The following is a 15,011-nucleotide window of genomic DNA, read 5'->3' as shown; positions in this document are numbered from 1 at the left end:
CATTTATTACAGTGGGGACATTTATTTCAATGGGCATATGTATTGCAATGTGGATATGTATTACAATGGCAACCCAACCTGACTATCCCCAAGCCAATACAATTAAACCTCGACTCCACCCACTGCACCCCCAACCCTGTATTCACCTTGAGGAAGAGCAGATCAACTGACCGGAAAGATTTGATTTTTCCTGCCGATCCCTAGTTATAACAAAGGACCAGGAGATCACCCCACCACAAGGAATCCTACAGCGATAATATTTTTAAAAATATATTAACCATGACATTAATCAGTAATAATCATGACACGTTGAAGGAACCGTTTATAGTTTAATGTTTTAATCTGGTTTTGTGATTGCAGAATATGCCAAATAAAATCTGCTTTTACAAGTAGAATGAGCACCAGAGCTGGACTGTTCTGAGTGGAATGTGCTGATGTACCCCTGTGTTCTGACCCATCTGTAACTTCACCCATGTAATAAAAGGGATTGGACTGATTCAGTCAGAGTGAAACAGTGACCCTGATTATATCACTAGAAATGACAGCATCATTCCCAACGAAATGTCACCCTAAAACACATTCCACATTTTCTAGATCCACTTTGCAATCTCACTCTGGATGATGGATATTTTGAAATCGTTAATACAACATGGCTGCATGCAAACAATGAAACTTGTCCAAATGGATCAGAAATCGACGTTCCTCACCAGGGTCCAAGTGAGCAATACTGGAAGTAAGTAAATTATTACAGATAGTAGCACCTATAACCTGCACAGATGTACCAGTAGCATCCTCTCGAGAAGGTTGGTTGGTTGAATGGCCCATTTAATGAGTGAAAAGCTGATTGATTTAGATAGAGCTACTAATTACACCATACACCTGTGACAAAATAACACCACAGCAGGGGCCCTTTCATTAGTTAACAGCTCCCTGGTTTCTGACACTGCAGGTTTACTTTAAGAATATTTGTACACTGAAACATTTATTGAACATTTGAATTGACTTCTTCAAGAGAGAGATTCACAACCAGAATTCTAAACATTAAATGATTCCAATTAGCAGTGACCGATATCCCTTTCTCTGTGTCTTAATTGAATACAGTATTGTATTTAACCCATAGGCCTGGGAACTGAATTGGGGGAAACTGTCTGGAAGCAGGTATCATGTTTAACAATGTGACGGAGCTGAATGCACTTGATATTTCTGAAGGACAGGAAGGCAGGAAAGGTGTTGACGTTTCGAGTCCTCATGACCCTTCGACAGAACTTGAGTTCGAGTCCAAGGACTCCTTGGACTCGAACTCAAGTTCTTTCGAAGGGTCATGAGGACTCGAAACATCAACTCTTTTCTTCTCCGCCGATGCTGCCGGACCTGCTGAGTTTTTCCAGGTAATTCTTTTTGTTTTGGATTTCCAGCATCTGCAGTTTTTTTGTTTTTAGGCAGGAAAGGTAGTGGTGTTGCTCTGTTAATTAAGGATGACATGAGTACAATGATGAGAGGTGACCTTAGTTCTAAATATCAAGATGTAGTATCAGTTTGGTTTGAGATAAAAAATAACAAAGGGGGAAAAGTTTTTTGAGGGAGTTGTTTCTAGCCCTTCTAACATCAACAATGATGTAAGATGGAATATACAGAACAAAATAACGGGGGCTTGTGAGAAAGGTGCTTCAATAATCATAGGTGATTTTAATCTACATATATATTGGATAAATCAGATTGGCTAAGGTAGCCGGGAAGATGAGTTCATAGAGTATTTTCAGGACAATATCTTATAGAGCATGTTCTAGAGCAAACCAGACGGCGGGTTATTTTAGACATGGTAGTGTGCAAAAAGGATGGATTAATTTATGACCTCCAAGTAAAAGAGCCTCCAGATAGCAGTGATGATAATATAATTGAATTTCGCATTCAATTTGAGGAAGAGAAGAATTGGTCTAAAACTAATGTTTTAAATTTAAATAAAGACAATATCAAGGATATGAAGATGGAGTTGGTTAAAGTGAACTGAGAAAATACTTTGAGGGATAGGGCAGTAGGAATGCAGTTTCTAACATTTAAGGAGATATTTCATAACATTCAACAAAGCTACATTCCAGCGAGAATGAAAGATTGTCGGTGATGAGTGCACCATTCATGGCCAACTAAGGACATTAAAGATAAAATTGTATGTTTTTCCTTTCAATTTGATACTATGAGGATTAATAGTAGTTCAGGAAATTGGAATTTAAAGATCAGCAAAGAATGACTTAAAAATTAATAAGGAGGGAAAACTTAGTGTGGGAGAGAACTCATTAGAAATATAAAAACAGATAGTAAGAGTTTCTGCAAATATTGAAAAAGGGATAAAGTAGTTAAATTGAGCATTCATCCTCCAGAGAATGAGTCTGGGGAATTAATAATGGAAGTTAAGGAAATGGCAGAAGCGTTGAACAGGTATTTTGTCTGTCTTCACTGTAGAGGACAAAAATAATATTCCAGAAATACTTGTAAATCAAGAGGTGAAACGGAGGGTGGAACTTAAACCAATTGAAATCTCTAGGGGAAGGTTACTGAGAGAACTATTAGAACTAAAGGCAAGCAAGTCACCAGAACCTGTTGGACTTCATCCTAGAGCCCGTTAATAAGTGACTGCTGAGATAGTAGATGCATCGGTTGTAATTTTCCAAAATACTCTTGATTCTGGAAAGGTAGCATCAGACTCGAAAATAGCAAATGTAAGTCCTCCATTCAAGAAAGGAAGCAGGCAGAAAGTAGGAAACTACCTGTCAGTTAGCCAAATATCTGTCATAGGGAAAATGCTAGGATCTATTGTTAAAGAGGTTACGGAAGGAAACTTAGAAAATAATAATAATAAGGAAGTAACAAACAACATGGATAAAGGGGAACCTGTCGACTTGGATTTCCAAAAGACCTTTGATAAGGTGCCATATCAAAGGTTACTACACAAAATGAGAGCTCATGGTATAGGAGGCAACAGATTGTCTAGAGGGTAACAGGAATCAGAGAGTAGGGATAAATGGGTCATTTTTGGGTTAGCAAGCTGTAACCAGTGGATTGCCATAGGGATCAGTGCTGGGATCTCAAATATTTACTATCTATATAAATGACTTGGATGAAGCAATTGAATGTATGTTTGTTAAATTTGCTGATGCCACAAATATAGATGGAAAAGTAAATTGTGAGCACAAAAATATCTACAAAGGAATTTTGGATAAGCTAAGTGCGTGGGCAAAAAATTGGCAAATGGAGTGGGAAAATGTGAACTTGTCCATTTCGGCAGGAAAAATAGAAAAGTAGTACGTTACTTAAATGGCGAAAGACTGCAAAACTCACGGTTCAGAGGGATCGGGGTGTCCTGGTATATGAATTACAAAAAGTTAGTATGTGGGTGCAGCAAATGATTAGAAAGGCAAATGGAATGTTATTATTTATTGCAAACAGGATGGAATATATTAAGTGGAGATATTTTGCTACATTTATACAGAGCACTGGTGAGACCACATCTGAAGCACTTTGTACAGTTTTAGCCTCCTTACTTGAGAAATGATATACTAGCATTTGATGCTATTCAGAGGAGGTTCACTCGACTGATTCTGGGATGAAGGGGTTGTCGCATGAGGAAAGCTTAAACAGGTTGGGCCTGTATCCATTGGAGTTTAGAAGAATTAAACATGTAAGATCCTGAGGGGAATTGACAGTGTTTGTTGAGAGGATGTTTCCCAATTGGAATCGGGAATACAGTTTAAAAATAAAGGGTCTCCCATTTAAGATGGAGATGAGGAGAAAATTTTTTTCCTTGAGCATCATTGGTCCGTGGAATTCTATTTCCCAGAGAGCAGTGGAGGTACAAGTCATTGAATGTTTTTAAGACTGTTAGATAGATTCTTGATTGACAAGGGAGACAAAAGGAATAGGGGATAGACAGGAAAATGGTGTTGAGGTCACAATTGAATCTGCCATGATCTTATTGAAAGGCAGATGTTACGACTGATCCCTGGGCGAGGTTCCCCCAATTTGTTATGAGCCCGGACGAGGCACCTCAATTGTTATGCTCCCGGGTGAGGAGGGATGAATCGGCTCCCTTTCTTTGTTCAAACTCCACAGTTGGTTGCAACAAAGTTAATAAAAAAGAATCCCTTCCTTAATGAATACCTTTTCCCAGTTCAAATATATTTATGCTATAAAAGGAACTAATTTAACAAGGCTTTCTTGAGTGAAAGAAAGAGTGAGTTTATTAGGCACTAAAATGTGAGAGAGACCCTTGTTATGAATGAAATGTAAACACTTTTAATTTAATGTTTAATTGCTGTTGGAAACCTCATCCTGCCTGTGGATGAGGTTTCCTAAAACATCCAAAGGCCGCTTGGCCTTTTCACCTGCCCGCCAACTGTAAGGTTGGACAGGCAGTGAAAAATTTCATTCAGTTTTACTTTAAAGGCCTTAATAGGCCTGTTAATTGCCGGCAGGCGCGCTGCCGACTCTTGCGCACACCTGCTGACTGAAATAACGCATGAGTGCGCGATGAAGATGGGGCGCTTACCCAATGTCATCGTGCATCATTTTATGCTCATTCAGGTCGGGCATATTCTACCCTATTTGTTTCTATGTATGTCCATAATTGGAGATACAGGGTGAAATGCTAATGGAACCGAACTACTTTTTGTGGGAATGAGGTGAAGTGTATTGGCTGAGGTGGGCTGGGAGCCTGATCAGCGCAGCTGTGGGATTTCCTATGGCTGTTTAAAGTCCCACATCTGGATTTCCTGACCAATCACAGAGGACGGAATTTTCCCAAATTCGCACTAAGTGCGGTGGCGGACGGGTAAAATGGCGTGCAGCCCGCCGACAGGCTCCTCATTCACCCGCCCGCCATCAACCTGCCATTGCATCACACTAGGAGCCATGTTTAAAGGCCAGCCACAAGCACAGCATTCATTGCTTCTAGCTCACCACTGCTGCCCAAGAGACATGGCCCTGAAACTGAAGAAGGCTGTAGGCCCCAGGTTCAGTGACACGTCTCTTGCTTGACTTCTGGATCCCGTGGAGGCCTGCAGGGATGTCCTCTACCCCTGCCCTAGCTGCAGGATGGGCAGCAACAGCACTAACCCAGCTTGGGAGGCAGCGGCAGCGGTGGTCAGTGCCAATGCCCTTCAAAGAAGGGCAACCACCCAGTGCCGCAAGAGGATGAATGATCTCCTCCATTCCGCCAGGGTAAGTCACTCTTCTCATCACTTTTGACTCACACACTCACAAACCCATCACACATCCACAGGGCCCTCACTCACTGCTGGTTCACGGGACATCACCATTCACTCTTTCACAAAAACCTTCATTGTCCTCATCCCAACCATGGGACCACTCACCATCCATATATGCCAGGCACATTTATCATCTGGTCCAGCAAGTATCCTGTTTAAACTTTCTCCATCTCTATCCATGCAGGACAAGCTGGCACACAAGAAGAGAGAGAGAGACACAGGCTGGTGGCAAAATGCCCGAAATCAAGGTCCTCACGGACTTTCGAAACAGAGCCATCCAGTTGGCTGGCAAGGATCCAGATTGGTCCTGTGCTGATGGTGTGGTCGGCGCTGCTCTACCAAGTGAGGATCCAGTAGTACAACATCCATGCTGTGAGTGATGTGTCCTCTTTCACAGGCCACTGCCATGTACTAATTATCTCTGTTTGCTTTCTCAGGTACATCTAGGAAACAGCCGACAGAGTCCATGACCCAGGGCCTCCAATGAAGTCCAGAAGAAACCTTTGAAGAGGAATCTGCAGGCACCCTCCCTGAAGTCCCGTCACAGCGCTCACCCACACCCTCCACCAGCGCAGAGACACACACCTTGGTGGGACCTAGCTTTAGAGTAACCTTGGGATCACAATCTGGTGAGCACATCACACTCCCTGACACACTACAGGCAGCGGCAGGAACTTCCCAGGTATCCGCACTCGGGGGACTACTGGAGGCCAGAACATTGCTGAGTCTGAGTCAGATGATGAGCCTCTGGATTCAGTCATGCCACGGTTGCTGGAGCTGCAAAGGCAAGCAAGGGAACATCAGGAAGGGATGTCCACTACGCTCCTCAAATTGCAAGGCATGATGGAGGAGTCCATCAGCATTCAGGCTGAGGTGATAGCGCCGGCATGCCAACACATCGAGGTCAACACTGGTAGGATGGTGGGCTCCATGGAAACCTTGGTCCAGGACTTCACTCCTGCACTGCTGTGCGGGCGCAACTCCATCACTGATGTCATAGTTGCCTCCAACAGTCTGTACGTGAGAGGTGTGCTGTGGCTCTTGGGCAGCATGTGTGGGAGCCCCTGCCACCCCTTCTTCCTGAGGTTGCTGCTCCTGACTCTGCACAGCCAGGAGCCTCAGTCGCTCTCTCCTCCGTCTTCCTCGCACTCTGTAGGCCATGAGGCACACAACTAGGTCACCAGGCTCCTTGATCCTGACGTACTGCCCCCTGCAGGATGAAAGAGAGGGACACGTGGTTAGCATGGGTTTACTAAGAACCTGTCCTGGTTAAGTGGGACAGACCCTTAACATTTCCTGGAAAGTGCTGGCCACCACTTGGATGGCCTGACCACCTCCACCCCACTCCACCAGACCGATTAGCGGCAGCTTTGCCCACTGGACTGCATGCTTTGCTCTCAGCTCAGGCACAGGCATTCCCCTAACCCACACTGCAAGGCTGCACTGTTAGCTTGTACCATGGGGGAGATTGGTCCAAACCAGGTGCTGACATTGCAAGGATCTGTGAGTACCTCCAGCAGTGACTGTACAACCTCCTCGCTAAAGCTGAACATGGAGCAATGTGTGCAGTCGTCTAACTGTTCTGAAGTCCATTAAAGTGGTCATGAATTTGCAGTCTGTGCCGGGGGGGATGCTGGGTGGAGGGGGGAGGGGGTGGTCAGGGGTGAGGGATCTCTGAAGAACTTGGTGGCACTTTGATGCCTCTGCATTGCTTGAGTGGGGAGATAAGCTAGGAGCCCAACCCCAATCATATCAATGTGGCTGCGCCTGGACTGTCTCAGCTGCAGAGGAATGGTCACTTTCTATAGGTTTCCCTAATCCTTGGCCACTTCCTTCACCCACCCTACCACCCACCCCAAATGCTTGTGCTCTATATTCAGCAGCAGGGCGGCCCTTGCCCCCAACTCCCACCCCACCGCCACCAATCATCTCAACAGCAAGGCTGCACTTGCCCCTTGCTCCCCATCACCCTCACAAGTCGCTTCCAAGGCAGGGTGGCACTTAACCCTGAACCCCCCAATGCCCCTGAAGCCTGCAAAGCAGCAGGTAACCATGGCAAGCCCTGCAAAATGGTGCTGTTCATTCACCTCCAGTTCCCTAAAGAGCAGGCCGCCAAGTGCAGATCGCCCAAGTTGGGGGTGCAAGAGCCTAGCCGGATGGCCTGATAATGAAATGCTGATGTATTACGAGGCACCCGATGACCGAGCATAAGAAAAAGGAGCAGGAGTAGGCTATTTGGCCCTTCAAGCCTGCCCCACTGTTCAATAACATCATGGCTGACCTGCACAAGGCCTCAATTCCTCTTTCATGCCAGCTCCTCATATCCCTGAGCTGCCCGTTATTTCAAAAATCTATCTACCTCCTCTTTAAATACTTTCAATGATCTAGCCCCCACAACTCTCTGGGGTAAAGAATTATAGACATTCGCTACCCTCTGAGAGAAGAAATCCCTTCACATCTCAGTTTTAAATGAGTGTCCCCTCATTCTGTAACTATATCCCCTAGTTCGAGGTCTGCCCACTAGTGGAAATATCTTCTCTACATCTACCCTGTGAAGTCCCCTCAGAATCTTTCAATAAGATCACCCCTCATTCTTCTAAACTCAAATGAATAAAGACCTAGTCTGTTTAGCTATTCTTGATAAGTCAACCCCTTCATCCCAGGAATCAGCCTAATGAATCTCTGCTGAACTTCCTCCAATGCCGGTATATTCTTTCTTAAATACAGGGATCAAAACTGTACGCAGTACTCCAGGTGCGGCCTCACCAACAATGTGTACAGTTGTAACAAGACTTCCCTATTTTTAACTCCAACCCCCTCGCAGTACAGGCCAAATTTGCCACCTTAATTACTTGCTGCACTAGCATGCTAACTTTTAGTGTTTCATGAACAAGAACACCCAGATCCCTCTGTGCTGCACTTTTTGGAGTCTCTCTCCATTTAAATAATAGTCTTTCTTTTGATTCTTCAGACCAAACCTCACACTTTCCTACATTAAACTCCATCCGCCAAGTTTTTGCCCACTCACTCAACCTATCTACATTCCCTTGAGGTTCCTTATGTCCTCATCACAACATACCCACCCAACTACTTTTGTATCATCAGCAAATTTGGATACATTACACTCTTCCCCCTCCTCCAAGTCATTAATATCGATAGTAAATAATTGAGGCCCTAGGACTGGTCCTTGTGGTACTCCACTAGTTGTGTCTTTCCAACCTAAAAAGGACTCATTGATCCCAAATCTTTGTCTTCTGTGTGTTAACCAATTCGCAATCCATGCTAATACATTACCCCCAATACTGTGAGCTCCTTTCTTGTGCAATAACCTTTTAAGTGGCACCTTATCGAATGTCTTCTGAAAATCCAAATACACTACCTCTACCAGTTCCCCTTTATCAACTCTGCTTGTTATATCCTCAAAGAACTCTAGCAAATTTGTCAAACATGATTTCCCTTTCATAAAACAATGTTGACTCTGTTTGATTGTGTTAAGCTTTTCTAAATGTCCTGCTATTTCTTCCTTAATGATGGACTCTAGCATTTTTCCAATGACAGATGTTAGGCTGACTGGCCTATAGTTTCCTGCTTTTTGTCTCCCTCTCTTCTTGAAAGGGGGTGTCACATTAGCAGTTTTCCAATCCACTGGGACCCTCCCGGAATCCAGTGAGTTCTGCAATATTTTGACCAATGCCTCCACTATCTCTGTAGCCACTTCCTTTACCCTTGGATGCAGGCCATCAGGTCCTGGTGACTTGTCTGCCTTTAGTCCCATTAGTTTGTCAAATATGTTGTCCGTCGTGATAGAGACTGTTACAAGATCTTTCCCCCCATTAGTTCCTTGCTTACCTGATATATTTGGGATGTTTATAGTGCCCTCCGCTGTGAAGACAGATGCAAAATATTGGTTTAAATTATCTGCCATTTCTTTGTTCCCCATTATCAATTCCCCTGCCGCATCCTCCAAGAGTCCCATACTCACTTTAGCCACTCTTTTATATACCTGTAGAAGATCTTGCCGTTTGTTTTAATATTTCTTGCTAATTTACTTTCATATTCAATTTTCTCCCTCTTTATTAGCTTTTTAGTCATCTGCTGCTGGTTCCTAAAAAGTTCCCAATCCTCTGGCCTACCACTAGTTTTCACTGCTTTGAATACCTCAGTTCTTAATTGGATACTGTCCTTGATCAGCTTTGTTAGCTACGGGTCGTTCATCCTTCTTATCGACCCCTTCTTTTTGACTGGGATAATTTTTTGCTGAGCTTTATGAAATATCTGCTTAAAAGACTGCCACTGTTCATCCACTGACCTTCCCCTTAGTCTATTTTCTCAGCCCACTTTAAACAACTCTTTCTTCATACCTCTGTATTCACCCTTATTTAAGTTGAGGACACTGGTTTGAGGCCCGAGTTGCTCCCTCTCAAACTGAATTAGAAATTCTACCATGTTGTTATCGCTACCCCATAAAAGATCCTTAACTACGATATCTCTTTCAATCCCACCGCATTACACATTACTGGATCTAAAATAACTTGTTCCTGGGTGGATTCTGCAATGTATTACTCTTAGAAACAATCCCTGATGCACTCTACAAATTTGTCTTCCAAGTTACCCCTGCCAATCTGATTTGCCCAGTCAATTAACATCACCCATGACAATTGTAGCGTCCTTCTTACATGCCTCCTGATTTATACTTTGTCCTACAGTGTGGCAACTATTCAGGGGCCTATAGACGAACCTCACCCATGACTTCTTCCCCTTACTATTCCTTATTTCCACCCAAACTGATTCCACATCATGATCTATTGCACCTATATCACTATTCACCACCGCACTGATGCCTTCCTTTATTAACAAAGCTACCCTACCTCCTTTTCCTTTTTGCCTATTTTTCCGGAACGTCGAATACCCTTGAATGTTGAGTTCCCAGTCTTGGTCACCCTGCAACCACTGTCTTTGTAATAACTATCAAATCATAATCATTTATTTCTATTTGTGCCATCAGCTCATCTCTCTTGTTACAAATGCAGCACGCATTCAGATAAAGAGACTTAATCTTTGACTTTTTACCATAATTACTCATTCTGGTTCTGATTTCTGCTGCACTATTCTGATTATATTTTCTGATCCTTCCTGTCAAACTTTGATTATCGTTCGCCTCTTCACTACCCTGCACCTCTGCTCTCTCATTTCTTTTTGATTGTTTTAAACTTCCCTTCGTTCGATCCACCGCACCCCACCCCCCCGACTAATGAGTTAAAAGTACTATCTACAAATGTAGTTATATGATGCGCCAGGACACTGGTCCCAGGGTGGTTCAAATAAAGCCTGTCCCAACGGAACAGCTCTCTCCTTCCCCCGGACTGGTGTCAGTGCCCCATGAATCGGAACACATTTTTCCCACACCAATCTTTGAGCCACGCATTTACCTCTCAAATGTTATTTACCCTACACAATCTGCACGTGGCTCAGGTAGTAACCCGGAGATTATTACCTCTGCGCCATATTGTCCACTCACGCCACCTTTCATGCCCGACGCCAGCAGGCATGGAAAATTACGCCCAGAGTGTGGGTGTAATGATAACACCTCAATGAATAATTTTTAAGTTAAAGGGAACCCCAGCAGGCCTTCTTGAGGCTTTAACCATCATTGCAATGGAAGGGAGCCTTGGAAAGGTTGCTCCCTATGTCGTGCCCTAACCCCTGCCCCAGGTCTTTGACTCTCCCCTGGATATTCTGCTACAAGATCTAAGGGACTGCCAAGAAGTGTTGCTTCCTGGTTATGGGAGGAAGAGACCAGCCTCTTAGACAAAGCAAATATCGGCAGAGGTGCTTGAGGAAGTGAGCTGAGGAGTGTGGCCCCTTGAACCTGGATTCAGTGTCACAAGAGGTTCAAGAACCACATGTGGGCAGGAAATGTGAGTGGCATCCCAGTTTCAGGTGCCAACCCCTACAGTCTGATTTCCCCAGCACTCTCCTCCACAAAATTTCACTAATTCCTCTCTCTCAAGGCACCTCCTCAAATCAACATCTGAACAACCAACATTCACATTCATCTCATGTCTGTGCCATCTCACACTATAACTCACAGCCACCCTCCACAATGTTGTCAGTCCTCCTTTCCATTTCTGATCCTCATAGCTTCCTGTTTTGTCTCATTGCAGAATAGAGTGCGTAAATCCAGGGAGAGGCAGAGAATTGGGAGTGGCCCTCCAGTGAGAGCCGCTCTTGAGTGAGAGCCACTCCGTCCACTGCAGGGGAGGAGCCCATGGAGTTTGGAAGGGTGGTGGAGTGCATGGACAGATGGGTATCTCCCAGAAACCTGGTGATGTAATTAGATGTCACACTGCACCTAACAATCTATAATGTCATTTTGCTGTTACCACTAATTGGAATGTGAGAATCTCAACAATGGTGACTGAACCACTTCCCTGCATCAGTTCCAGTTCACATCTTTCATCTGCCACATGTCCATCAAACAGGACATTGGAGAATGAAAATGGAGAAATGGAACTTGAAAGTGAGGTCTCTGCTTATGCTCTCTCATCCTCTTCCCCTCAGACAGAGGCCCATATGCCACCTGTCCTGATGATCTAATCGCTCCCTGCACAGCTGCAGGTAGGGCAGTTTTTGGTGAGATGCTCAGAAGCCCCAAAGCCAAGACAACAGAAGCCACAGGCACCTCACGCTTCAGAGCAGGGGTAGCACCTTATAGGGGTAATTGTTAAAAGGGAAACTCTTTTTAGTTGCACAAGAGAACACATTTAGATGACTATCAAAACCTCAATGAATGAATCATGCACTTTATTTCTAGTTCCTGTTTCTTGTCACCTCCGTTGTTATTCTAATGGACATTAGAATGTTATGACCAGAGTGGAAGCAAAGGCTGTGAATGAGATGGAGAGATTTCTGACTGTGCGAATAGTTTGTGTTTTGGGGCAGGCTGGTGTTTGTGGTGGTGATGGGTTCAACATTGTTATTGCTATGAGTTTCACACCTGCAGGTTATCTGAACCTTGCCTGGATGAGTCCGTTGTGAGCATTTTCTGGCAGCTGGTGAATGGTTGCAGGCACTCTGACCACATCAGTCTCCTCCAGTGCATTGAAGGCTGCCCAGATTTGTCCAGGCACCTGAATCACATCTTGCTTAGTGTTTCCTCTTGTGCTTTTGCAGCTGCTGCTGTGCCTCTCCTTTGCATCAGTGGTATGGCTCCTTACTGGTGTCATCAACTACATCCTCAGAGGGTAGCCCTTGTCTCCAAGGAGCCATCCGCTTACACTGCTTGGAGATGCAAATACCTGTGGGAGATGTGACTGATGCAGAATGAAGGCCTCGTGGCAGCTTCCAGAATATCTTCACAGACATCCATGAAAACCTTCTGGTGACCTCATACTGAGCATTGAGGGAGTGGAATCCTTTTCAATTGATAAAGGCTCCTGGATGATCTGAAGGTGCTTTGATCACCACAAGTTTATAGTCCATGACTCCCTGTACCTGTGGGAACCAATGACTGCAGCAAATGCAAGAGCGCTTTGTGCCTGACTCACCCCATCTATGTCAAAGTGGACATGAGTGGCAGCCTTGGCAAACATGGCGTCAATCACTTGAGAGATAAGGTTGTGGGCAGCAGATTGTGAAACCCTGCAGATGCCACCAACAGATCCTTGGAAGGAGCTGGAGGTGATTCTACGATTCTATAATGGTAAGTGTGTGTAATGAATAATAGTTTTAGCGCTCTCCCAATTTTGGCACAGGTCCCCAGATATTAATGAGGAGAACTTTGAGGGTTGACTCGGCTGGCTGTGGCGTTTTCTATTCAATGCCCAGTTTGATGCTGGGACAGCCATCCAGTTTCATTCTTCTGAGCCTTTTTTATAACAGTTTGTACAACTGAGAAACTTGTGAGCCCATTTCAGAGAGCAGTAAGGAGTCAACCACATTGAATTGTGTCCAGAGTTACATGTACGCTAGCCCAGTAAAAGACAGATTTCCTTCACTAAAACATATGGATATAAATGAACATTAATGAAAATTGTTCTTATTGTGCATTTCCTGTTGTCATTTTATTCAGTAAAGTGGTTTTACGCCGAACCAGTTCAATGGATGAAACTGGGGAGATGGTCTGGTATTTAGCCCTTTGTCTGCTTCTGGCCTGGCTGATTGTTGGGGCAGCGTTATTGAAAGGAGTGAAATCTTCAGGAAAGGTAAAACGATTGGTGATGAATAGAGTTAAAACTAGTGACAAAGTACAGATTTCTGCAACAATAGGATTAGAAGTTATAAAGCATTAGTGAAGTGGATTGGTTTATCTCACTGGTGATGTTAACAGTGACTCTTTGGCAGTGGGAGATCCATAATTCATGAGCACTTCAGGCCTGAATGAGATCTAAAGATCTTTCTCCTGAGTGAAAGAACAGCAGCAATTCCCCCAAACCCCTGAAATGTGCCCCTCATTCTAAGGGTTTCAGTCTCTGATACAGGGATTCAGGGTGAATTTCCAATTGCTCTGGAAGGCTGGGCAGGATTGGCTAAGTGATTGAACAGATTAGGGTCATGGTTTTATTTGAGTGAAATGAGATTTGTCTGGACATTAAGAATGGCAAAGAAACGCGAGGAGTGACATATATTCATCACATTCTGTTCTATTCTCCTGTTTAAATATGCTCCCGCACCTTGCTGAATATGAGACATAATTAAGTTAGAATAATATTAAACTATTTAAATGCAATTACATGTAGCTCAGTGTTAAATTTACTCTCCGTGTGGTTATTAGTACCCCAGTCATCTTCTGCTTCATTCTCTTCTTTGATTACAATCTGATGTGTTTACCATTCAATTGGATTCAATACTGTAAATGTTGTACCAGAAATACAGGAAAATCTAACAAGTTACTCTCCATGTTCAGGTGGTTTATTTCACTGCGACATTCCCTTATGTGGTTCTGACCATACTCCTGATCCGAGGTGTTACCCTGGAGGGAGCAAATAAAGGAATTGAATTCTACATTGGAAGCCAGTCAGACTTCTCCAAACTGGCTGACGCTGAGGTAAACACACCAGAATAATCCATGGAATTTCTGCTATAATTTTTAGTCCGGTTGTTTCAAGCTCCTGTTCATTTACTTCTTGTGTTTAAGCTAATTAGTTAAAGGCCTGAGTGTTGCTTTTGGATTGTTGTTCACTTATAGCCAAGATTTTAGTCATTGCTTAGGAATCAGTTGGAGAAGGTCATTGACTGCTGGTTCAAGAAACTTCTCCTAATGCCCACCCTCTGGTTTATGTCTGTAGCCATTTTTCGGTCCCTCTGTTGTCTATCTCTGGCTCTGTATATCCTAACCTTTGACATGTGGCACCTGATCAGAGGGGTTTAAAAGTCATGTGCACGCATTAATTTTGTCCACTCTTTCAACATGACCATCCTTTTCGAAATCCTTGTTTATTATTTACATTGTATTTTCTGTCTCTAGATGTTCAATTATCTGATTTTTCAGCAAATATTCCAGTATTGTTACCTTGCTCTGAAGTTAACTAACTGAATAACTTTCCCATGGATTGCTTTGCTCCCACTTCTGGAAGATTGAAACTACATTTGCCATTTGCCTTCTCAACACATTTTTCCTTTATTTTCATTTATCTTTACCAAATCATTTATCATGACCAGATCTATTAGTGCTTCTTCTTTTGCTACATTTGTTATTGGTGGTGGCTGCCTTCCATCTTGTAAGATGATGGTTTGTGCCATGATGGCCAACTC

The 15,011-nt window shown here is 43.7% G+C and overlaps 1 protein-coding gene across 1 annotated transcript in view; it reads left to right on the top strand.

Moving 5' to 3' along the window:
- The window catches only part of LOC121282468 (sodium- and chloride-dependent neutral and basic amino acid transporter B(0+)-like), a 57,089-nt gene that overhangs the window by 22,419 nt on the left and 19,659 nt on the right, over nt 1-15,011 (top strand). The window contains exons 4-6 of the mRNA XM_041196171.1: nt 595-733; nt 13,330-13,462; nt 14,164-14,304. Coding sequence (XP_041052105.1) covers nt 595-733; nt 13,330-13,462; nt 14,164-14,304 — 413 coding nt within the window. The remainder of the gene's footprint in view (nt 1-594; nt 734-13,329; nt 13,463-14,163; nt 14,305-15,011) is intronic.

This window comes from Carcharodon carcharias, chromosome 9 (assembly GCF_017639515.1).
Source record: "Carcharodon carcharias isolate sCarCar2 chromosome 9, sCarCar2.pri, whole genome shotgun sequence".
Lineage (NCBI taxonomy): Eukaryota > Metazoa > Chordata > Chondrichthyes > Lamniformes > Lamnidae > Carcharodon > Carcharodon carcharias.
The sequence above is the reverse complement of the archived record's forward strand: the minus strand, read 5'-3'. Positions and strand labels throughout refer to the sequence as shown.